Here is a 26906-nt window from a genome sequence, read left to right as displayed (position 1 = left end):
GCAGCACCTGAGTCTTAAAGGGAGAGTGCAAGGTAGTCAGAGGATGGAGGAAGGGGGAGAAGAGGGAGAGAAAGAGCTTTTCTGGCCTAACAGGTTGGATTAATGGGCCTGGTGGCATCTGGTAAGGATTCCAGAAACACCTGACTCCCAGCTCGCCCATGTTTTCTGTATAGACTCTCACGGGCCCTTCTTTCAGGCTATAGGTTCATTTCAGCCACGTGGATTCACCTTGCACAGACTTGGCAGAAATGACTGGCTAGACATTTTCAAAATGAAATAATTTTGTCATCTGCAAACCATGAAGTCCATGTCCCCGGCTTCAATAGTAGCAGAGAGAACATGCTCTGGATTTGGCTCCACTTGGCAAAAAACATCTTAGAGGGCTGGAAAGAAGAGAAAAGAAAAGGGGAGCCCGGCTGGCGTGGCTCAGGGATTGAGCACTGATCTATGAACCAGGAGGTCACAGTTCCATTCCCAGTCAGGGGTCAGGGCACATTGCCGGGTTGCAGGCTCCATCCCCAGTAGGGGGTGTGCAGGAGGCAGCCGATCAATGATTCTCTCTCATCACTGAAGTTTCTATCTCTCTCTCCCTCTCCCTTCCTTAAAAAATATATATAAAGGAGACACATACACTGCAACAACACAAACATAAAAATCATATTTAAAAGCCAATTTTGCTTATGCATTGAACACTTACATGACAAAATTTTAGTGTATTTCTATTTCCAAATACTTGGCCAGCCCCAAGTGCAAAGCTGAGAAGCTCAAGGGTCAGGACTTAGGCCCATATCAAATTCAAGAACTCCAGCCGCCCTGGGAGTGACTCACAGATGATCTGACAGACCCACACTTCACTCACACAAGCGTCTATGGAGCACTTGCCATGCACCAGGCCCAGAGAAAGGCTGTGGGTTCACAATTAGGAATAAGCAACATTCTCCGCTTCCACTGAATGATTTACGTTTCAAAATGTATGTTATAATATAGATTGTTAACATTTAATTTTCAAAAATTGCACAATTACTTTATACAAGACTTAAGAAAGCCATTGCCTATAGGCAGATTTCACGTGTGTAGAGATCAATTAATTCGTGACCCATCGCCTAGAGTTTCAAATACAGGCAATTCCATACCAATTTCTTGAGCGACAGTGATTTGTTAGGATTAAAAGCCTTTCAGTGTCTACACCACATACTTGACCCCAGAGGCAACTTATGGTAGTTGTGCAGGGAAAGAGTTAAAGACTAAGCACTACTATTAGCTTCCAAACATCCCTATAAACCTATCCATCAAAATATTTGCCAAGTGCAGTGCCATGTGTCCTTTCCTTTCTATATATTTTACTTTCTTTTTCGTTATTTTTTCTTCTTCTTCCTCTTTCCCCCTCAACCCCCCCACCCCCTCCCCCCAGGGGTAGACGGGGACGAGGTGATCTTGTTCAAGAAAGTACCTCCACTACAGCTCACACTCTGCGCACTTCTCATTCTCCTTTTCTCAGATCAGCAAGAGAGGTCACGTCCCGCTGAAAGGCCCTGGAGGAGCCGGGAACCGAGCATGCTCAGCAGCCGGCCGCTTTCTGAGCTCACAGCAAGCATTGGCATCCGCTAGGCGTGGGGAAGCATCGGGCTCCAGCCGCAGCTGAAGACCCAGTTCCTGGAAAGCGGATCTCTGCCCAATCGGCTGAGGCTCCCGCATCCGTCCTCAGCTGCAGCCGCCGCAGCGAGATTGTTGCAGCGGCTCAGATCATCGTTTCTTCCTTCGCTTCTTGTCACCCTGGCGCTCCCGGCTCTTGCCCTGGGAAGGATGGTGACAGTGGTCACGAAGCTGGTGCACTGCTTCCACCTCAGGTAAGGAGGGCACCTTTGCACGCTCTCCTCTTTTCGGTGCATGTCTGAGCTCTGGAAGCCACAGATGAGAAAGGTCTGTTCGCTGTTAGCCTTGTTCTCACAAGTTTGTTTTTAACGAAGCCGGAGAAAAGGGACTTTTTGTATGATTTTAAAAATCCTTTCAGGTTGAGGTTGACAATAATCATTAGTGTTAACTTCTTACCCCTGTTATTCTTGACCCTGTTCTGGACCTGCTTGGTAAAATGTAGGTCTCTATTTGCAAGATGAAGTTAAAAGTACTTAACAAACAAACAAAAAAAAGATTCTTGTTAACTTCTTACCCCTGTTATTCTTGACCCTGTTCTGGACTCGGCTTGTTAAAATATAGGTCTCTGTTTGCAAGATGAAGTTAAAAGTACTTAAACAAACAAAAAGATTCTTGTCATAATCTGGGGAAAGGTACTCATGACATACAGGCAAATGGAAATCATAATTGGTAGCCTTTTCAAGATGAGTATGATTTCAATTACAGCCAACACAGAAAAATTGAAAATATTAAAATTCTGCATCAACTTTGATCAGCGTTGAACTTAAGCTGACTAGAAAGGAAATAATCATACTACAGTTATCTGGTTACTTATAAAAACCAGTGTTCAGGGTTTCCTCTTGAAATAAATAGGAGCCCACAAATTTAAAGAAAAGTAAAAAATTAGCACCCCTCGTATTCTTCAGATGTTGAGCAGGATGGCTTTTTTCCCAGAGGCATCAGTTCAAAAGTAAAGAAACATTCAAAATGTCACTTTGTGGTTGCAGATTAACATTTTTTTATGGCAACTGTGGAGTCAACATCTTCAGATGGCTCTTCAGGTAAAAGAGAAGAGAAGAGAGAGAGAGAGAGGAGGCTGTGGGAACATAAACCAAGAGCTTGCTAGTAAATGGATTTAACTCTGCACTACCAAGAAAAAACTATCCAGAATGTCATGAAATAAAAGCTACAGTTTTCATTACTATTAATTTGGCTGGAAGTTTTGAAAGGATCACTTTTCCAAGTCAATCCTAAATAAGCAATAGTAGGTCTAGAAGTATTGCCTAACATTTAGCAATTGTAATCAAATGGGGCAGGAAAGTGTTTTCTTTTTAATCTGATATTAGATTTATTTCCTGCTTAATCTAAACATAAAGGTATTAGTAACAATGCATTAAAACTGTAGCCATGTGTTATTTCTCTAAAACAGTAAAGAACTTTTGTTACCAAATGAAAACAACAGGATTATCAATCAGGCAGTGATGGGGGGGGGGGGCGGGGGGAATGGGGGGGAGACAAGAAAATACTTGATGTTCAGTGGTAAATATTTGACAGGAGGGGAAAAGTTGGAATTTCTGGACAGATTATCATGTTTAAAGCTTTCTTTTAAACATAATTTAGTGTTTGTGATCCATTCTCTTGTGGGCCCATTTAACTATGACCAAGCGAACAGCTTCTAGTAAGAAAGGGTAATGGATCTAGCTTGTGTGGAGATAAAACCTTCTATTTTTAGTTTATTCTGTAGGGATTCAGTCAATCGGCTTTCTTCTATAGTAGGGACCAAGTTCTTTAAAGTCTCCTTACTAGCCTGGGGACTAGGAGAAATCCATTCCTTCCTCCCTTTTCTGATGTAAATACCTCAACTTTATGCATTTGCAGCACCCCAAGTTCTGAGCTCTCAGCTGTCCTGTGGCAAGACAAAAGCTGCCCGGGTCCTGGGATGTTAGTAGTCTGACTTCTGACCTTTACGTGTTCTTACTGGCTGGAGGTCAGCCAATCCCAACCCAGGTGTCCTTCAGTGCAATTAACATAAGAAGCATCCTTTTCAGAAGCTCCCAATGACCCACAATTTTACTGAGAAAAACTGACTTCCAAAACCTCTCTCTACTTGTTCTTGGTGGTCTCACCCTGTGGAATGGTTTCTGGGAGGTGCTTCCTGCCACCTCATCAATGGTGATCATTCCTGTTCTGTTAGACTTAAATTTTGTCCTACTGCTAGGAACTGCCATCAGCAATCACCTAGAACAGTGCCTTAGCAATCAGGTGGAAGAAGAGACAGGGGAAAAAGTTATTCCTGCATCGGGATAATGAGGAGTGGGTAGACAGTTCTTCTTCACCTCCCCTCCCCTCGCATCCAGGTATGACATGCGATGAAAAGTAAAACTATTTCAGTGCAAGTCATTATGTTTCCCTTTTTAAGAGGTGAGAATGGTGGTGGGGCCGTCCCACACTCTGTGTCTGTCCCTAACCTGCCCCAATCTCACTGCCCCCCAATCTCACTACCCACCATTGATGTCTCTTCTGTATCAGATAGGATAAAAAGTGGAATTTCACTAATCCCCTTAACGTGGCTTTGTCTGTGAAGCAAATGCTTGAAATATAGTGGATTTTATTTTTACTTTAATAATCAAAGAGTACCAGAACTTAAGTCCTATTATGTATGTTTTTTCCTGCCTTTTCCTTCATTGAGGAAGAACTTATGTCTGATTTTTTTTATTTCTACCACTATCTTTGAGGTAGACTTAACTAGTATTTAGGGTTCGGTCACGTTTGTTCATTCTCAAAACCTAGGCCAAGATATAGCCTAAGTATTTCCAAGAGAGGAGCCACATTGTCAGAAATGTTTTAATATTAACAAAATATAGAACTTTCTCAGCTACCCTCACTTCAGATTTTTTGTAGCAGAAAAAAGAAATGAACCAACTATCTTTCTATAGTAAGGAAGTGTAAGTTCTTGACACTGATTGCTTTTGATTTAATAAATGAATGTTCCATTACTTAGGGTGACTTCTAGCTTTGGTTTTAGCAACTTGGGGAAAGGATAACTGTACCTCAACTAGAACTAGAAATACTCAAATTTTAACTGGAGTCTAGGCAAGAAGCCAGAAATATCAGACTAGTTCCAGGGTTGATATATTCATCTACGAAATTCCAGGGATTCTGTGTCTTCTTCAAGGACATAGTTAGCTTTTAGCCCAGCCAGCCACATTCAAATGGCTAATGCTAGGAAGTTATCTTGGGAACACAGATACATACAAAGATTTGAGGATAATGAAGATAAGGCTGGTATTGTTTCTCTGTGACACTGTTTTCTGTGGAATGGGAGGAATAAAGGTAGGTCATGATGACTTCACTTCAAGGGGGCAAATCCAGTTGGAATCTGAATATCTGCATTTCTTGGAACAAATCACTGTCTATTTTCCACTTCTTCCTCCTGCATCTTTAAGTTTCTTGTGTTATTATATTTGAATGTCTTGGTTATTGAATGTCTTAAGTCATTGCAGAGTTAACCTGATGAATCTCTTAGAGACCTTCAATTCTAAGAAGTCCCCCATAGAAGCATGCAAAGAAACACCCCTAACTAAATCCCCATTTCCTGTGTCTACTTCAGTATATCACACAAACTGGCAATGGTAATGTCGTGGCATGCTGAGAAAGAAAGTGCACAATCTTAATAACTGCCTCAAGCACATCTACACTAATAAAAGAGAAAGATGTAAATTGGTCATCACTCCGCTCCACCCACCAGCCAATCAGGATGAGTATGAAAATTAACCCAACAAAGATGGCGGGGTAATTTGCATATGCAGGCATGGAGTGAAGACTGAAGATGACTGAAGACTGAAGACTGAAGAGGCTTGGCTTCTCCGCTGCGGCTGGACCAAAGGCCTGGGTCCCGGGGGCCGGAGGAAAACCGGTGCCGGCAGCCAGGGGAAGGAAGGCCTATTGCACGAATCTTCATGCAACGGATCTCTAGTTATAAAATAAACTTGAAGGCAATGTTCAGGTAAAACCTTTCCAGTTGTTAGCTGCCCTGCCTTCCTTACCAAATGTTTATTGAGCATCTATATGATGAGCTCTGTTGTGATATTTAACTATAGCTGCTTGGCTCTGGCCTGTGTGGCTCCGTTGGTTGGAGTGTCATCCCATACACCAGAAAGTGTTGAGTTCAAGTCCCAGTCAGGGTGCATGCGGAGGCAGTCAATTGATATTTCTCTCTCACATTGATGTCTCTCTCTCTCTCTCTCTCTCTCTCTCTCTCTCTCTCCCCCCCTCTTTCTAAAATCAATGACAATCCTATCTAATAAATGTAATATGTAAATTAACCATCACTCTGTGACAAAGATGGTGGCGCCCATAGTGGCTGGGGTGGGATGCTGGCGGCGTTGCTACGGCAACACAAGCCCAACATCTGCGCCTCGGCCGTGCAGAAGGAGGGGAGGGGCCTTGGGCTGGAGGCCGGGGCCAGGGACACTGGCGTAGTTGCAGGCCAGGCTGAGGGACCCCCCACCGCCCATGCACAAATTTTGTGCACTGGGCCTCTAGTAAATAAATAAAGATAGATTTTTGAACAAGATGGATAAAGTTCCTGGTCTGAAGGGGCTTATATTAATTACAGTGTGGTGGTGGTTCACATGGGGAAAGAGACAATAAGATAATATCAGGGTGGTTGTAAGTGCTGTGAATAATAGAGAGTGTGACTTTCTGTGGGGTATGCAGGGAAGCCCTCTCTGAAGATATGTTTGATCTGGGATAAGAATGGAATTGAAGTCTGTGTACATGTTCCTAGTTGCTTAGTTTATTCTAGAGCAGTGGTTCTCAACCTTCTGGCCCTTTAAATACAGTTCCTCATGTTGTGACCCAACCATAAAATTATTTTCGTTGCTACTTCATAACTGTAATGATGCTACTGTTATGAATCGTAATGTAAATATCTGATATGCAGGATGGTCTTAGGCGACCCCTGTGAAAGGGTCGTTTGACCACCAAAGGGGTCGCGACCCACAGGTTGAGAACTGCTGTTCTAGAGACAGATATAGTGTAGCAAAAACAGAGAAAGGCATTGGGGGTCGGGGGAGCGTGATGGTGGAGAGGAGAAGATTACAGACCAGTGTGAGGAGAAGTAGAAGTTAAGAGTTAGATGGATAGGCCAGGGCCAGGTCAATGGGTCTCCCAGAGACTGAATTTTTTAAGTGCATTGAACCCACTGGAGGACTTTAAAGCTTCAAGCAGCATTCTGGTTGCTAAATGGAGAATTCACTGTAGGGCTAAGGGGGAAAATAGGGAGACCAGGGAAGAAGCTATAACAGTAGACAGAGAGAAGATATTGGTAACTTGAATTAAGGAGGTAGCAGTAGAGGTGGAAATCAGTGCGTGTAAACTTCCTTTGTTTGTTAAATTATATTTTATTTTCAATTGAGGAAGTAATATATTTTGTGGTAGAAAACCTGGAAAATACACAGAATGTCCCCAAAGATACTAAATCATAACCCTACCACCCAAATGTAATATTTTTGGTATCTGTCCTATAGAAAACTTAGAAAATACTGGGACTTGGCCCCCAAATAAATGACATATTTTATGATCTTACCACTTAATTTTACATATGATATTTTTGGTATCCTGTGAACTCTTTTTGAAGCCAACATATTATTTTAGGAAACTGGTTTATTCTGGATATTCAGATAAAACATCTCTTTTGGCTTAAACTAGAAAACAGCTTGCTATAAGTCTGGATGGAAAAATAAGTTTATGTGCCATAGAGTCATTTATTCATTAACTGTGTTACTGTACACCATACCCTTGGGCCCAGTGACCTATGGCTTACTCTGTCTTTAGTAACTATCACCTCCCATATCTCAAATTGCTACCATTACATTCCGTGGGATTAAGAAGGCTGAATTTGACCTTCTGACTATATATGTAAATTTTTATTTTTTGTTAATCCTCACTGGAGGGTATTTTTCCACTGATTTTATTTATTTATTTTTATTTTTAATTTTTCTTAGAAAGAGTGGAAGAGAGAGAAATATTGATGTGAGAGAGACACATCGATTGGTTGCCTCCTGCATGTGTCCCAGCCAAGGCCAGAAATCGATGAGCCTGCAACCAAAATGGGTGCCCTTGACCGGAATCAAACCCGGGACCTGCAGGCTGATGCACTGAGCCAAACCAGCCAGGGCTGTATATGTAAATTGTATTATTCACTATCCCTGCTATTGCAAAGACTTGCTTACTAGAACTTCCGCACCATTTTTGGAATCTTGTCACTAGAGTTAGCCTGGTAAGGGGCTGAACTTGGGAGGCCTGCCCTGGCCCATAGTGGACCGAGGAAATCTTTGGGGCTGGGAGGACCAAGCATTGATTTTTTTTTTAGGATTTTGTCATGGTTCTTTTACCTTCCAGAAGTACGTATCAGTAAGAAAAGAACTGGACTTCCCTTTCCTGAAATATGAAAGGGAGTAATCTTGCAATAGTCTCCTCTGGCTTTCCAAGAATGTGCCCTTTTCACCTCTTATTCTGGTTTAAAAATGCAATGCATTTTACAAGTGTGTCATATCTTGTTTATTGTTTAAAAATATTAGTGGTTTGTTTGCTTTGTGTTTTCAAGCTTTCAGAATGGGTTCATATAGGTTCCTCTATTAAATACACATTTGAGACTACACGTGATCTTTTCCCAAACATCTGAAATTCAACATATTTACAACAGAGTAGGATTTATTTTTGCTTTGGTTGCTTCTCCTGTTGTATTTCTTGACTCAGGTAAGAATCTTACCTTTCTAAAGTCTCCTGACTGAGAAAGGGGAGAATCTTCTTAGGATCTTTCACCTGATAGGAAAGAATATCTATGCAGGTTCAGAAAAGTTTCCCCGATCTTTCCTCTCATCCATTCTACTGAACACTATTTTGGTTCAATAAATTCCTTCCATCTTTAACTGGGTTGTTAAGCATTCTCCTTCAATGCTCTCCAGACAATCTCTGAACTTCTGAGACATTCAAGCTACAATTTGCCTTCGTTTTCTAAGTCTATCTCCTTCCTCTTTCACCAGTTTACTCCGTGGTCTAGCTGTGTTGATCTTTGTTTTTTTCTGTGTGTTCATTTTAAGCTTTCTACCTCTGCACCTACTGTTTTCTCTACCCAGAATACCTTTCTTCTTCTTCCCCAAGTTACAGAATTTTATTCATTCCTGGAGAGCCAGACCTAACATTAGCTTTCTCAGAGCTCATCAATCTTCCCTTTTAAATTCCTGGAGTAATTATATCATTATTAAAGCATCGTTTCTTTTCTTTCTTTCTTTTTTTTTTTTTAGTAGCCACTCAGTGGTAATTTATTCATTCATGTTATTACCCAATATTGATTGTATGCCTTCTATGTACCAGATATTCATTAGTTCGGGAAGATATAGGGATGAGTGGGCTCACTTAAGCAATTCTTTCACTTAATCCTGAAACCATGAGCTGAGATTCTTGAATTAATGGGCCAGAGAGTGTGACTTATTGGAACAGAACTATCACAATTGGAACAACAATATGGTATCAGATGTCTCACTGGCATTATTTTTACATTCTAAGCTCCCTCAACTAATAGTAATAGTCCTATCAGAGCTCTTTTCTCATTCCCTGCATAGATAACATTGTTGTTGGTGTTTTTTTAAATGGACTTTATTTTTTTAAGCACTTTTAGGTTTACAGCAAAGTTGAAAGGACATTTCTCATGTACCCCCTGCCCTCACACATGCCCAGCCTCCCTATTATCAACATCTCCCACCAGAGTGGTACATGTGTTGCAAATGATGAACCTGTATTGACACATCATAATCACCCAGAGTCCATAGTTTACATAGGGTTCACCCTTGGTATTGTACATTCTATGGGTTTGGGCAAATGTATTATGCGTGTATCCTCCATTATAGTCTCATACATAGTGTTTTCGCTCCTTTAAAAATGCTCTGTGCTTTTCTGATTCATCCTTCCCTCTCCCTTAACCACTAGCAACCACTTATCTCTTATTTATCTCCATAGTTTTGTGTTTTCCAGAATGTCAGGTAGTTGGAATCCTATGGTGTTTTCAGATCGGCTCCACTCATTTTGTAATATGCGTTTTGTTTTCCCATTTTCTTTTCATGACATGTTAGCGCATTCTATTTATTGCTGAATAATACTCCATTGTCTGGGAGTACCACAGCACACTGTCTATTTCTAATTATATTTTGTTCTTGTTGTTGGACTTGGGTTTATGGGGGTAGGGCTTTGATATTTGGTTCCAGGCACATAGTATGAATCTATTTAATATTTACTATGTGACAAAAGTGATAGGTGAGTAAATGAGACACAACACGTTCTCTTTTTCTCCTTTTCCTTGTAGTCTGTTCTTCTTCACCTGGATGAAACTTCCATATTGAATAAATCTGTGCTCATGGGAGAGTGTTTATTTATGGCTGAGAGATGGTATATTTCATCCCCCCCACCCCCCAACTAGTCTGCCATCATTACTTAAACTCAGGGCTCAGCAAACTATAGTCCTTCTGCCAAATCTGGCCTGACACCTGTTTTTGTAAACGAAGTTTTATTGGAATACAGACACACCCATTCATTTACATATTGTGAATGGCAGGGTTGAGTGGTTGTGACAGAGACCATATGAGCTGCAGGGCTGGAGACACTGACATCTGGGCCTTTACAGCAAACATTTGCCGACCTCTGCTCTAACCCAGGGAAGGAGGTCAAAGTGGCAAAAGTGATCACTTGTGGGAACATTTCCACAGTAGCAGCTGTTAGGTCCTTTTATAGAGAAATACATTTCTTAGATTTATTTTGATCTGTGTGTTGAATGTGGAAACTATAAATCAAATCTGGTGAAAGGTCTGGTTGCTTTATTTTAGTAATTACATGATGATGATTTTGACCTAGCTCATTTTTGGATTAAATAGCTGTTCTCAAACTAGCGTGAATCAGAATGACCTGGAGGGCTTGTTAAACCTCTCCCAGTGAGGTTCCAATGCAGCAGGTCTGGGTGCTGAGCTGGAAGTTGCATTTTCAAGCAAGTTCCCAGATGTTGCTGATGCTGCTGGTGCGGGGACCACATTTTGAGAACCATTAATTGAGAACAATGTCCCAGAAACGCCTAAGGAATCTTTTGAACGATTTTTAAAATTGATGAGAGAGAGAGAGAGAGAGAGAGAGAGATGTGAGAGCAAAATATTGATTGGCTGTCTCCTGCATGTCCCCTACTGGGGATTAAGCTTGCAAGCCCAGCATGTGCCCTGACAAGGAATTGAACTGGCAACCTTTTGGTGCATGGGATAACCAACTGAGCCACACTGGTCATGGCATGGATTTTTTAAAATTCTATTTAAAAAGTAAAACATGCTTGGGCCTCACTCCAGACTTATTAAGTCAGATTCTCCAGGTTTGGTCTATATTTTTAAAAGATTTTGATGAATACTGATTTCATCATCATGCTTTTCAGAACTATCATATGGGCTTTGCTAGTCAAGGTGTGTATAAGATATTTTGACTACTAAGTTTGAAGTACCAATTACATATAGATTTTATTACATTCTCAGTTTGAAGAAAAACTAGAAACTAAAATGTTGTTTATTGCATGTCCATTACATTTAGTTTTTAGTGGACTTTAGTCCAAAAGGTACACTGTGTTCAATTCAGCAAAAATTCTTTTTATTTTCCTTAGTAAAATTTAATAAGTATTAGTTTGTAAGTTTTGTTTTCTTACTATGAAAAATCAATTATAATTGTATACTTGATAATTTCCCTTTCCTGAAAGGGAAAATTTTCCCTTTCCCTTTTATTCATCTTTATTTTCCCTCCCAATTTTTAGCACGGTGCCTGATGCACAAATGAATGAATGAATGCTCCCCTTGTTCTGAGAGCAAAATGAACTTAGTTATTGTTACTTTTTGCATTGCTCAGAGGAGCATAGTTTAAGTCAGTGGATTCCCAAAATGATACTCACTCCTGAAAGTGAGTGAGGTTTTATTTTGAAGGGAGGGACGAATAGCTCACATCTCATCACCCATTCATGGTTAAATGGGAGCAAGTTCAAATGTATAAGTACCTTCTGGAAATAGCTAGCAATGGCACGAGTGAAGTTTTCTTTCCTGGCTCTTCCTCTTGTGTGTGCAGGGAGAAAACATCCCTTAACATCTGGGTAGATGTGTTGTTTTTTTAAAGCAGCATAAAGCCCTGTTGCTCTGGATGTACTTTTGTTTAGAGATCTACTTCCCCACCATCACCATTTCAGCATACTATATAGCTGTGTTCATTTTAGTTTTGTTGATTGCTATTTGTAGTGTTCTGAAGCTAGTATTATGTCAGAATACAAATCAGGAAAAACAACCAAGAATAGTAAATGTAGAACCAAATCTTTGGTACTTTGGCAGCTAATGTAGTAGCCTCGACAATCATGAGCCACACAAAGAACTCTTAAGCACTGGGTTATGAAGACCAAGCATTTTGGTCACGCCTTTGGTCTATACTTTAAAAACACAACAATAACAACAACAAAAGAAAAAAACAGAAAAGCAAATAAAAATACTCTGGCCTTAAATGGATAGGAATAAATACCAAGATTTGGGTTTATAGATCCCCAAATCCATACAACAATATAGCCATCAACTTCTTAAACTGCAGAATCCTGTATTATGGAATCATGATGATTACTAACATGTAGTGTCAGCAGGAGTTTGACAAATGCTTACCCAGAATAATGTTCTAAAGTATGAAAGGGCTCATTTTTAAGTGCTTTTGGATTAATTCAAATTTCAAGCTGGCTGTCTTACGTAAAAATTTTACACTTTTTTTTGGCATTTCATTAGGAGATTAGCAAGGATATTTAGAAGCTATTGTGAGTTAAGCAGAAATGAAGACTTGTTATTCTTTCCTTTTCATGGATATCACTTGCTATGCCTTAGTCAGCTCTACAAAGAGAAGCTTTTACTCCTAAGGATTTATTTTTATAGCTTCTAGAAGGCAGTAGCACCCAGGAAAACCCCAATGTAATGGAGAATAGTAATTTGTTATCTTGTGACTGTTATGATTTTAAGTACATTCATTGGAAGTACAAGGACTAGTTATTCAACTACATAGAAAAATTGATTAAAATAGAGACTCCTAATGATAAAAAATTTTTTACTAGCTCATCACTTTTGCCTGTTTGAACTTTATTTCTCAGTTGAGAATGCTCTAGGTTTCTCCTTGTCCACACCTTTAGGGACCCCTGGACCTGCTGGGGTTGGACTCCAGCAGCTGAAGGCTCTCCTTGTTTTGAGAGCAAAAAGAGGTACTTCCTGCTTCTTTTTTCATTGCTCATAAGAATGTGGGTTTCCAAAATGAATAGGTTTTGCCCACGGTCAGATGGGCCCTGTGCTTGGCTTAATGCTCTGCTGCCACTGTCTTGAAATGCTTATTACTGGAACAAGAAACCGTGCATTTTTTTTGCACTGGACCCATAGCACTGTAGTCTGTCCTACCTACAGGAACTGTTATTTTATTCATCTTTATTTTCCCTCCCAATTTTTAGCACGGTGCCTGATGCACAAATGAATGAATGAATGCTCCCCTTGTTCTGAGAGCAAAATGAACTTAGTTATTGTTACTTTTTGCATTGCTCAGAGGAGCATAGTTTAAGTCAGTGGATTCCCAAAATGATACGCTTCAGGTATAGTGAGGTGGAGGGTTGAGTGGTTTGTGAATAACCTTGAAAGAATACAGATTCTCAGGCCCCACTTTAATCTTCCCGAATCAACATTTCCAGAGAATAAAGGCCAGGGATCTGTGCATTTAGAAACGCTCCTTAGGTACTTGTGCCTGGGTATGACCTCCCACAGAGCTCTGCCAGGCCTGCGGGATGCTACCCAGCAGCGGATGTAGGTTTCTGGTTTATCTAAGTTGTCAAGAAAAAAAAAAAGGCCTATTTCAGGTGATATCAAAGGAAATTTAGGAGACAGTGGAAATAGCGAGGCTAAGAATAAGTACAACACACCCAAGTCCAAGATAACATTGTGTGATACCAACATGGCTACCACTTGTTCAATTACTCCTGCCCCCCTTGGAAGGGATATGATACTCCGTGCAGCTTATGTTCACTATCTCCCTAAGTACGAGGGGAAGGTTGGCCTTACAAACCATGCTGCAGCATAAAGCACCGGACTGCTGTCACCTGCTGGCCTCTTCTCAGGTCTGGCAGCAAGCTGAGGTCTACTCCCCCGTGGAAGTGATCAAAGGGGCACAGATGGTTAGCTCATGTTTGGATGTGTAGTTTGCCAGAACTACTAATGATTTGAGGCACAGGGTGGGGGTGGGGAGGGGTAAGGTAGGGGTGGAACAGAGGGTGCTGAAAGGAAGCTGTGCACGTAGGCTTGTCCATCCTTCCCAGTACTAAACGATCCCCAGATTTTATTTAGAAAGTGAGGTGTCAGTGTGGGAGTACATCTTATTATGCACATCACAGGGCAGATTATATACATCTCTTAATGAAAGAAGAAGATTCTTCTAAGAACCTCAGTATGTGAAGAACCTTGAAACTCCAGACATGACGGAGATGTACAAAGTCCATGCTGCTGAATGAGAGTGTCTATGAAAAACACCTAAGAAAAGAGTTTAAGAGGAGAGGTACAACCATCTTGAAATGTCTCCTGCCCAGAAAGAAAATTGTCTTCTCAGGGCAAACGTCCTCAGAGCTCAGGAGAAGGCCACTAACAGCTCAACACCAAACCATCGCTGTTTGTCTTTGTCAGTGAAGAGTTTTCAGATTAAGACATACTTGAATTCCTGATGTCATGGAGCCTGAGTTTTGATGAGGAAAGAGAGACAGTTAATAAACATGCCAGAGTTATGAGTGCTGTGAAGTGAACGCTGACAGTGTTGTATGAAAGATTACGGACATTGCAATGGGTGGTCGAAGATGTGGGGGTGTCCTCTTCCTTCTTTCTACTCCAAATGTAATTACGACACGAATAAGTTAATTTGTCAAGGACTCAGTTCCCTTATCAAAGGAACTACTACCGAAGAATTCACATTCTTGGCCAGGCCACCGAACAGGCTTGGCTGTGTAGGATGATTTATGGGGGCTGAGCCTGAGTTCAGTGCTGCCTATTATGTCAGTACTGTAATAGCAAGTAGTTCCATTCCAGCTGTTGGATGTGTGTTAATTGAGTGCTAAAGAATATAAGGTTAAACTAATATTGCCATCTTCCTTTTTATTTTAATATGTTTGGCTGCCTTGAGGGAAAGAAAAACAAAATGCAGCAGGTGATTTTTTTTCCTGCTGATATTCAGGTTGACTTGTGGCAGATTTCCCCCTTGTTTGATATTTACTAACATAAAGAATTTGGGACTGGCTAATGAGTAAAGAGATTTTTAACATTAATTATTATAGAGTAAGAGAAGAATATGTAGAACTAATAAACAAGCAAGTCTGATAATATTGCATAATTTTGTTATAGATTTAATACACTATATTTTAATCTGGGTATATAAATTGTGGGTACCAAATCCAGAGCTAATATGTTATATACATAAGAATAGATATCCTTGTACTTTTTGAATTCTGAATTAGATAATATCAAATCTAACTTTTAGTTATACTGATATAAATGAATTATAATTTTTAGAATACCAATTAGAGAATCCAACCAAAAAATTGTGAGGAATTATATTTTAAAATTTTAAATAAATAAATTTCTAGACTCACGAACCAGATTCATGAAGTAAAAATAATTGTTTTAAATTCTAATGTTTTCATATACAGATCTTGTAACACAGAAACCCATACCTGGAACCTATACGTTCATGTTGACCGATGTCACCCCAATACATTTAATAAATAAAAAAATTCTAAAGTTTTCAGTTTTCTTGGACCATCTATTAAAATCACTCGCATTTTAAATCTGAGGAAAACAGACTTAGAGAAGCTAAGCAATTTCCTTTGGGACCTGGGGATTATTTCACTTTGAAGTACTTCCAGGACCATTTTTATAAGTGGGAAGGCTATTTCGCACAGAGGTTAGAAGCATTCCTGGATTGGGATCCCGGTTATTTATTTATTCTCCATACATACCAGCTCCGTGAACTCGGGTAAGTTAATTCCAAGGCTTCAGTTCTTCTCTGTAGTCAGGGAATGGTCACGCCCTCCTCCTCCAAGGCATTGTCCTGGGGACTAAATGACATCATAACTACAGCATGCAGCACAGTGCGGGCCAGAGAGCAAGAAATCAGGGGAAATTATTGTTTACACTAAAACAGAACTATTTCTACCAAAAAGATTTTCCAAGAAGATGACATTTGAAAAAAAAGATGACATTTGTAAACAATACCTATCAGAAACACCTAAAATATAGAAGTTTTGCTAGTTAAGGAAATCAATGTCTATATTGTAGCAATCCTTTTCTTGAAAAGTTAGGTTTAGTTAAATATTAGTAGTTCTACAACAGTTTTATTGGTACTTGTGCCAAGTAAATGACTTTTGTCATTTAATATTCACCCCCCTACCCCCACCCCCCCACACAAACACCCAGTGAGATAGGTATTATCATTTATCCCTTTATGGCAGATGTTGCAACTTTACCACAGAGAAGTCAAGTAGAAAGTCTGAGATCCTGTGGCTGGTAAGTGGAGAAAGAACCTGGGGTTTGAGCCCCACCTGCCAACGTTAGAGCCACAACTCTTACCTATTACACTGCATTGCATATGCCGCAGGAGAATTGTTAGTAGAAAAAAAGGATGCTCCCATTATTGTACAAATTCAATTTTGATTTGCCCAGATGGGTTCTGATACAATCAATTATTGGCTACTGAGAACTCCATTTTATAGGGATACTCAGACAATATTAAAAATAGCTGCCATTAATCCATGGCTTCCATGGATCGTAAAGTCTACTAGGGATTTCATGCATTCTTTTTCTCTCTCTCTCTATAACAACCTTCTGAGATAGATACAATGATGATGTAGATATGGTGGTTCCCATTTTACAGATGATGGAACTGAGGCTGAGTAAAGTATATCACTTTATCCAAATCACAGTCATTGGTCTCACTCCAGAACCACTGTAATGTTTAAGTTTCTATAAGGAATATTGTATGCATCTCACTTCTGTGCTACTGAAACTGTTAATAAATGATGATTATGAACAGTAAACACAGTAAAGTCAACAGGATATTACGGAGGACGCCTTCCACTATCCCAAAATAAAATTGAATCCCATACCTATCAGAAATTATCTATGTTTTACTTCTAGAAATCAGTGAGTCGGGGTCATACAAAAATGAAGGCAGGGCTTTGACTAGATCTCTTCCAAGCTAAGGCATTCACTTCTCCAGCCAGGATGAGAATTTAGCTAAATATTCCCTTAAGGCAACACTAGATGGCGTGTGAGAACAAAAGAGATGGGAGACATTTATAGGATACAAGCAACCTCTTATTCCAATTTGCAGTAGAATTTATTTTCTGTAATGAATCATTAATGATTCAGGCCCCCGATAACTAATGTGAGGAACACCTGACCTGATATTTTGCCAGTATAAATCTCTGCCTTATCTCCAATTTGGAGTACGACTTTGATAAATCGAAGTAGAAAGCCAGTTCTTTATTTTTGGCAGAAGATTAACCAAATGGATCTCCTGGCATTATTTCTATTCAGTAACTCTGGCCTTACTGTAGCAAAATTAAAGTAAATTGAAAATCTGAGAACATGATAGAGTCAAGGGATACTCCTATGAGCTCTATAAAATTAATTTCTATGCTTTTTCAGACATAACAATATATGTTACCAGGAATGCAGGGCTTGTGACATTATGCAGGGCACAAACCAAAAAAGGGTACACACTAATTCTCTAGAGATCTTTATTTTTAGGTGGTCAGTGCACATCATAGCGAGCAGTTGAACTCCTGGTCAGTTGAACTCCTGAGGGGACAATTTGCACATTAGCCTTTTATTATATAGGATGTTATTTTGGCACAAGCTCAAGTGAGACCTTGGCGAGCAGGATGTGGTTCATTCTGTGGCTAGGTCTGCTCCATGACTGAAATCAAGCAAGTCTCTTAACCTCTTAGTCTCATAACTTCATCTGAAAAAGGTGAGGGTGGGGCTTGATGAGCTTTAATGTCCATCCAAGCTCTAACCTTCTAAGATTATTTTAGGCTCCACACCTGAAGAGAGTATTCGAAAGTAGGGCATGTAATTTTAATCAAAGCCCCAAATTATTTCAGGACAGTGCTATAATAATTAATATTCAAGAGTTCTTAGAGGTACTTAGATGAAAGCTCCAAAGGATAGATGATCATAGCTTAGAAAATTCATTGAGTAATTAATTGCAGTGACTAACACTCTTCCTCCTGCCCTCCTTCCCCTTCGGGAGCTCAAGGGTAGAACACACAATCCAAGTGACTCCTATTCTTCCTAGCATGCCTAAAAGAGCCAAAGGAGATTTCCGTTGTGATCCAGCATGCTTAGATTTGTCTTCTTGTTAATTGTTGCAAAATAGAACCTGTTTAATATCTAACCTCATTTGCAATTCTAAACAGCCTAATAACATCCTTTGTCAACAGCATCAAATACCCACAAATTTCATTTCACACAGAAGTTGGCAGTAATTCATCTCTCCTGCTTTCTTTCTTCTATATTTCTTTATTGCATCTGTATGATATCACTTATATGTGAAATCTAAAATAATAATAATAATAATAATAATGATAATAAAACTCATAGAAACAGAATAGGTTAGTGGTTGTTGGGAGATGGGGGGGTTGGAGAGGGCAGGGTGGAGGTGGTCAACGGCACAAACTTCTAGGCATAAGATAAGTAAATTTTGGGGATATAATGTGTACAGAATGGTGACAGTGCAGTATACTTGGAAGTTGCTAGCAGAGTAGATCTTAAAAGTTCTCATCACAAGAAAAAGAAAGTGACTACATGAGGTGATGGATGTTAACGAAGCTTATTGTGGTAATCATTTTGCAATATATACATTTATTGAATTATTATGTTTTATACTTTTAACTAATATGATGTTATATGTCAATTATATATTAATAAAACTAGAGGAAAATTAGAGAAGATGTTTGGTCAGTCTTGTAACAGAGTGACTTTTTTCTGAAAGGGGGTGCTGGACAATAGTACAGAGCCTCACACTTGGTCCAAGTAAAAGTCTGAAGTAGGGAAGCAAGGCCATAGCTGGATCAGTGGGCTCCAAAGTGGAAGCTAGAACTGGAGGGATTAGACTGGATGAGGTCTTAGAATTATTTGTTCCTCTGTCTTCCCTTTTCACATATAAGGAAACTAAGGTCAGAGAAGTTGAGGTACTTGCCCATAGTCACACTTGGTCAGTGTGAGCCAACACTAGAATCCAGGATTCCTGATGCCCAAGTTCAGAGCTCTTCCACCACACCACATTGCCTGTCTTTTCAGTAATTAGATATAGAAAAGGAAAATGGAAAGCAGGTAATTTGCAAACTATGTAATTCTGCTGACTTAGTTGATTTTTGTGTTTGACTTCTGTTTTTGACACCATGAGACTCAAAGTTTTGTTTTTGTGCATTACAGAGTATACAGTATCTGAATAATCTAATTATTTCAGGTGTGTGTAATTAACTGTTTTCTTCCCTGGATAAATAATTGCATTTTTTTGATAGGCTTAGAATACATGCTCTTGACATTAATGTTAGGCATAGTAATAACTACCTCTACTGATACATTTGTGTGGCTTGTATGTTTGTGTGTAAGTTAAAGTAAAACCAAATGAATTAAGACAGGATGAAGCCAGCTATGAAGTGAGACAGGCTGAGTCAGTGTCTGCCAGGACTCTTGCAAAAGCCAAAAGCAACAGCAGCACTAAGATGCACTCTGATTTCTATTGCCTGGAGCCTTTTTTATTGTTGTTAATGCTCACCTGAGGAAATTTTTTCCATTGATTTTTTTTTAAATTTTGTTTTATTCCATTGATTTTTTAGAGAGAGTGGAAGGGAAGGAGGGAAGAGGAGAGAGGATGCTCACCTGAGGAAATTTTTTCCATTGATTTTTTTTAAATTTTTGTTTTATTCCATTGATTTTTTAGAAAGAGTGGAAGGGAAGGAGGAAAGAGGAGAGAGTGAGAGACACCGAGAGAGAAACATTGATGTGAGTGAGATACTCAATTGGTTGCTTTCTGCACATGCCCTGATTAGGGCTGGGGATCGGGCCTTCAACCAAGGGATGTGCCCTTGACCAGAATTGAACCCGGGACCCTTCAGTCCGTTGGCCGATGATCTATCCACTAAGCCAAACCAGCTAGGGCTCTTCACTAATGTTTTGATGATATACCTATCTGATGTTGAATCTGTTGAATCTCTTGCATGTTTCACATTCTTCAAGCAAGATGTAGTCTTTCCCTTGGCATATATCACTTCCTGCATCAGAGTCCTGATTATCAAGTTGGAGTCTTGGGCTATGCAAATGTATCTCTTCTCCCACTTCTCAAAATAGCTTAGAGAATTACTGCAAAATAATGTCAGACCCATTATTTTGTGAATTATCTAGCCTGGAAATTAAAGTGAAATTCCAGGAATTGATCAGCTAGAATATGTGCTGGGTGGTATCATAAGTGTGGCATGTCAGAAGTTATGCTTGGGGGAAGTTAGCTAAGTGGTGAGGGATGGACAGGATTTGGACAGCAAATAAATGGTCAACTCCAAGGAATCAAGAGGGCTGAGTTAGAAATTGAGTTTAGAATCCTGAAGAGAGAGGGTCATGGAACCAGACAGAGCAATGCACGGTGATGAGAATGGAAGATCTGCTTGAGTCTATGTGTCAGGATCCAAACAGTAGGCCTTAATAGTAGATCAAATAGCAATATATTTGCATTTAATAATAGAGTCATTGGGGAAAGTTAAGCTCCCATGAATGAAAGGGCATGTCAGGTCATGCAGAAATGATAAATACATTTTCCTTTATACTCCTCTCATTCGTTATTTAGGTACCTGCAAAATGTCTGTTGGTCTAAATCTTTAAAGGGGACAGAAGCTAGAAACAGAAGTGAGAGGTGGTGATGATGTTCTATTTGTGTCTTTGGAGCTCAAATGTTCAGTAATTGCTTAATGGGACAAAGTAATAGCTGATGGCCTCTTGAATGTACTCACTCTTCCTAGATGCATTGGTTTCTTCTCATTTATCATCCTAGATTTTCTATCTACAAAAAGTAAGGAGAAAAGTATATTCATTAACTCAAATTCTACAGCAGATCACAAGTTAAAAGTACAGACATTTTTGGTCTTGATTTTAATAAAAGGTAACAAAATACTAAATTTATTGCCTCCTGCCAAAATCATGAAAATAAATGGATAATACTTTTAAAAAATCTTTTTCACACTTGATTAAGAAAAACAACAGCTACAAGATATAAACAGAAAAAATTCTAGAATTTTTTGTGTTGTTTTTTTCCTCCCCGAAAGTTATTATTGATGCTGTTTTCCTGATATGTTGTTAGTTTCCAGGAAAGTGTCTTTTCTGTTTTGGGGTAGGCACATTTTATGTGATTAACTAAATTTATTTTTCATTGATTATTTTTCATTGCAGTTACATGTTACCTTACTTATAAGGGAAACCTGGAAAATCTTAAGCCAATTTAAAGAGTGCTCTATTTTTAAGAATGACAAAAGTAAAAGTAACAGGACTTGTCTGATCTGTGTGTTTGTAAATCATGTGAATGGATCGAGTTTAAATGTAGTTGATTTTTCTAGATATCTTATGAATACTAGAGTTTTTGATTAAGGTTCTAGAAGAAGCAGTTTGCCTATAAAGTGACTACCGATTATTCTAAAACAAACCCTTTGAAGAAAATTTATGAGGAGTGAACGCCTTGGGGATCGTTATTACAAGTTTTTCTCATAGATCAAAGTGCACGGGAAACCCTTATACTGGAATATCTTTTGGAATAGACTCATGAGCCACATAAAAATCTCCCTCATAGACAATTCTTATGTGGTATTAGAATCTGTTTTATTGTAAAGCCAGTTAACTTACTTTATAGTCACATGTGAGCTGTAAGCTGTTCCTTGCCTTTTACGTGGTACTAATGGGGGTGTCATTTGCAGTAATGCTTCTCTATTTTCTCAATTAAGGAGCTCTTTGTGTTTTAATTTCATAATAAACACATGTATCTTTGCTTTCATAACTTTTTTCACTTCTTTAATTTTTCCTCTCAGTTTTGTTTTCAATTTTAGCTCAGCAAAGTTTTAAGTTGCTAGGTTATCCAAAGAAATTGGTGTTTTTTAAAAATATAGGTATTTTATACCTACACTTTGTTATACTCCTGTCTCCCAACAATCTGAAAAAAAACACACACACACACACACACAAACCCAAAAAAACCTTCTAAATACTTTGTGATTCCATTTGCTTTTTTAAAAAATTGTGGCAAAACATACATAAATAAAATTTATTGCTTTAACCATTTTAAGTATCCAATTCAGTGGCATTGAGTCCATTTGCTTTTCCACTGGATAAAAAGAAGGGGAGGGGGTCTGGAGTCATTCAGAAATATACTTTTAGTAAGAAGTCTAACACCACAAATTAGTTGGTGAAATAAGAATATAGGTACCTTAATCTAACAGCTATTTCATTTTTATTTATATCATAACTTACTATTCATTTATTGTTCATTTAACCAATATTTGAACTTGAACAGAAAAACATTTTGAATTTTTATAAATTTCTCAGTGAAATTGAATGTTTCTTTTAAGAATGTAGGCAGTAAACCACAGTACTATTAGCAGAACACGGTTCTTTGTCACTAATAGAGCTCACAGGTATTTTCATACCACATAACAGTTGTTGCAAATACCTTGAAAAGCTGTTTGTGCTTATCATTAGTTTGAAATTATGGAGGTTATAAGAACCACCATTAGATCTTATTATTGAATGTACTAGTTAAAAATAATTGTTACAATATTATTTATTACACTAGATGCAAAAATCCTTACTAAAATACTAGCACACCAAATCTGGCAACATGTGACAAGGATAATATATAATGACCAAGTTGGGTTTACTTCAGAAATGTAACATGATTTCACCTTTAACAATTCAGTTATAGCTCTAGCCAGTGTGGCTCAGTAGATTGGAGCATTGTCCCTTATACCAAAAGGTCACTGGTTCAATTCTTGGTCAGAATATACCCAGGTTGTGGTTTGAACACTGGTAGGGGGCAACTGATCAGTGTTTCTCTCACATTGATGTTTCTCTCCCTTCCCTTCCTCTTTCTCTAAAATCAATAAAAAACATATCCTCTAATACATATTTTTCTTAAAATGTTAAACAAGGGCCTAAAACAAATACAGTTTATCAGTTTAAAGACAGACCATGGTATTTCTGTCTTCAAGCTATTGACAATGATTGTAATGTATTTTAGAACAACAAAAATTGAAACTCACTTGTAAAATTCTTCATGGAATAATTTACATTTACCAATGTACTTTTTTCCTTTCTTCACTTGCATTCTTTTTTTTCTTCTTCCCATAAGTCTCATAAAGGAAAACAAACATAATCATTCTATGGTGCAAAAAGAAAGAAAACCATAGAGCCACTCGTCAAATTCCTTTAGGTCTCCTCACTGGTGACCATTGGCTATGACTTTATGTCTGTGTATCTCATCATACACATACCATCTTCAGTGTCAATATTTTATTTCATTGGTGGTAAATACTAGGTGTAAATACATCCTCCAATTATAGTAGTTTTAGATGAATACGAGAAATTGTTATTAAATAATCATGGTTATTCCTCCTAAAACTTCCAAGTAGAATTTCATCTCAGGATAATGATTTTGTGTAGGTGTTACTTCCAGAGGGATGTTTGGAGTGGTTTCTAGTTCTCATCTTTCCAATTGATTCCATAAAGCAGGCCTTTGAATTTTCCCCAGGAGTTGATGATCATTCTAATTTGATAAACCATGTAAATGGAGTTCAGATGCTTCCTCCCAGTATAGGGCCTTTTATCGATGGGTCTCACAATATTTTTGTTCCATCTTACTTTGCTAATCATTGCTGCCTATCCCTGCAGTTTTATAAAGTGCTTATCTGGCTTGGTTCTTTTTAACCTGTGACATATCATGAAGGCTTTGTGACAATCATCCTTCTCTTAGGACTGCTTAGTTCATGAACTATGGAGCAAAGTGCTGGGTTTGGACACCAGTCTATCCCTTAAGATATCTGTGTGATTTGGGGTTGATTGTTCACCCTGGCATTGATGAAAGAGATGAAAGATACCAGTTATCTCCTACCTTTGCATGAAGATTAAGTGAGTGAGTATATGTAAAGTGCTTAGAATAGTGTTTGGCACCCTCAAACAGAAGCCATTGTTCTTCTCAGTGATAGTGCCTCTCAGAGACACATGAGATCATAGATGAGAAAGGGGCTCTGAGTACTGCAGCTTTCCTGTCTTGTCTGCAACTAGATCGAGAGCTCCTTGAGGCCAGTTGATGTGTATAAGCCACACGGCTTTCAGCACAGACGGCCTTGAGGAGATGGGTGCACAGCTATGACCTAAATGGATCAAAGAAAAATACCTAACCCTCTTTTTTTCTTTTGCTAAAAAATGGGATGTTTGAAATGATACTTTGAAATTCATTATTTTTTCTGATCATCTGAAATTGTTTCATTTTCATTCTATTTTACACCGACTAGTCATTGATGGCTCTCCCTGCTAAATTTACGAAGTGATTATCTGACTTGTCAGTCCTAAAATGAAATCTCATGAAGGCTTTGTGACTATTCAGTGAGCGGTGGCTCTGCCTCTAAGCCCCAGCTCATCAGTATCTTCTGCACAGTGTAAGAGAACATGAACGGACCGTGGTAGGTGAGAATCATGGGATAATGGAAAGAGCCTGTGTTGATGATGAAGAAAAGCCGATGTCTGACCGTTGTTTTTTGAATTGGTTGCTGCTTTTCAGTTGTGGAATCGGAAGCCAGTTAAAATGGTGGTATTGATACTCAGGTCAGTCAGAGTTGGGTGCTGATTAAATATAATAATATCTCTGAAGCACCTACTGTTACTGGACAGGGACCGGCCTGAGCGGGTCTGCCTCGGTGGCCTGTAGTGTGTGTGTTCTTGGCTTCAGGGAAGGAAAGATTTCACAACACGAGTCTAGGTAATTTTGAAAGTACGTTTATTAAAGCTGGGAAGGGCTTAGGACTGAAGAAGCGACAAAGAAGACAGGTTCAGGGGGTTAGCCTGGGATGAGCTGCCACTGCCCATTGCTCCCTAGGGTGCAAGTGTCTTGGGGACCCTCAAAGTTTAGGAGATGCATGGCGGCCTGTGGGGAAGAGGAGGGGGGAGGGAAAGGCCCGGGCCTGCTTCCTGGAGAGAGAGCCCTAGAGAGAGCACTAGTTGGGTCCTTTCCTGTTGAGGGTTTTAAAGGCTGGGAACTTAGGGGAGGTCTTAGGGGAGGAAGGGGGGTCTTAATAGAATATTCATCTGCTTTTCCAGTGTGCTCTTCCAGGGTCCTGGTCTGCACTGATTGGTCAGCGCCAGGGCAGGGCGCGGTGAGTCATTGCAGCCGGCTGTGGTGTTGCTCTCCTGGTTTTGCTGCTTTTCTGGGCCTGGAGCTGAAATACAACTGAGGCCTATATGTTATCTCTATGGAGGAAAGGTCAGGGGGTCCAAACCTCAGGACCAGGGCAGGAAAGGCCACCCTGGAGGCAGGCCCAGCACCAGTTTTGCCGTCGCTAGGTGCTCAGAGCTTCCTGCCCTGGTGACCGTTTACATCTGGCTGAACATTGTTGGGCCAGTTGGTTCCGCTCTCTGTCTGCTTCCCCATTCCACTTGCCAAGGAATTTTCCTAGCTTCTATCCTGCCCCACTATCACAGTGCCTGGCATACAACAGACACATTACATGTTAGTTTCCTTCCCCTTTGTGAGGTAACCTGAGGTGGCCCAAACTGGCTTTGCTAATGACAGAGCGTTCATTTGTTTACGTTTGTCCTTCTGAGTTACCAAGCAGTTTTTGTTGCAGAGGGAAGATTTTGTCTTTCAGCCAGCAGGTGGCAACGAAATTAAAGCTGAAGAGTTCTCATTAAGATCACTGGTAAAAATCTTGCCTTTTCATATTAATACTTGATGGAAATGACAGGTGGATAAAAAACATGTGGGTCTGAAGTGGAGTGGCCCCTAAAGTATTTCTAACATGAGCTCCCAGATAATATCTTCTTAAGGTTGCCTTACTTTTTTTTTTTTTAATCCTCACCAGAGGATATTTTTCTTTCGCTTTTAGATAGAGTGGAAGGGAGGCGGGAGTTGAGAGAGTGGGAGAGAGAGAAAAACATCGATGTGAGAGAGACACATTGATTGCCTCCTGCACTTGCCCCTACTGGGCTGGGGAACGAGCCTGCCACCAAGGTATGTGCCCTTGACTGGGAATGGAACCTGCGACCCTTCGGTGCGTGGGCCAACATTCTAACCACTGAATCAACAACACTGGCCAGAGCAAGGCTGCCTGGCTTTTCACCAGAGCATCACACTCATGCATCATAGAGGCTTGTCAGAGGAATCGTGGAGCTGTTTGAAGTAATGAACCTGTTCACCTGATTTGGCAGTTTCAAAAGCAGAGTAAAAAGTTAAGTCATCAGTTAATAAACTAGAACGATCCTACATTTTCTTAAAAATTTTTCATCTGTTTTTATGTGATTTTGGCAGGTGTCTATTGTGGATTTGTGTGTGTAATTTTTAAAAATCCTGACCGGGAATTGAACCCACAAGCTTTTGGTGTACACAGGATGATGCTCCAGCCAACTGAGCCACCTGGCCAGGGCACCACTGTTCTTTTTAACTGTATCCCTGGATTAATCCTAAACTCTGGCCGGAGGCGATGGCTGTTGAAGATTACCTACCCCTTATTTAGGGACGTTGGGCAGGGCAGTGGGAGTGGCAGGTGCTGTGATGACTGCATTTACAAAAGATGTCTAGATCAAAGCACAGTCACATGATGCATGCTGCTGACATGCTCTGAGATAAAATCAACTCGAAACAGTGAATCCCTGGGATTAGCTTTATTTTTCCAAAGCAGGTCCCTACTACGTCACTTTCTCTCTACAGGAAGACCGTCCCTACTCGCCAGCATACCTGACCTGCGTTTAGCATCCTGTGATGATCAGGAATGGCTAACCATTACCATCACCACCGTGTCCAGGAAAAAAGAGTTAGTGACACTCAATTATTGAAGCTGCTATCCTTAGCTAAGTTCCCCTCAATGATTTGAAGTTTCCTATAAAAGGCCTTTCAAAGAACAG

At 39.6% G+C, this 26906-nt stretch overlaps 1 protein-coding gene across 1 annotated transcript in view; it reads left to right on the top strand.

The window, feature by feature from the left end:
• Nucleotides 1–1729: 1729 nt before the first annotated feature.
• Nucleotides 1730–26906, top strand: part of ARHGAP18 (Rho GTPase activating protein 18) — a 171603-nt gene continuing 146426 nt past the window's right edge. Inside the window, exon 1 of the mRNA XM_014533792.1 lies at nucleotides 1730–1847. Within this exon, the coding sequence (XP_014389278.1) occupies nucleotides 1804–1847 (44 nt within the window). The 5' untranslated portion in view covers nucleotides 1730–1803. The remainder of the gene's footprint in view (nucleotides 1848–26906) is intronic.

This window comes from Myotis brandtii, unplaced genomic scaffold, assembly GCF_000412655.1.
Source record: "Myotis brandtii unplaced genomic scaffold, ASM41265v1 scaffold123, whole genome shotgun sequence".
NCBI classification, from domain to species: Eukaryota; Metazoa; Chordata; class Mammalia; order Chiroptera; family Vespertilionidae; genus Myotis; species Myotis brandtii.
This window is presented reverse-complemented; position numbering and strand designations above follow the sequence as displayed.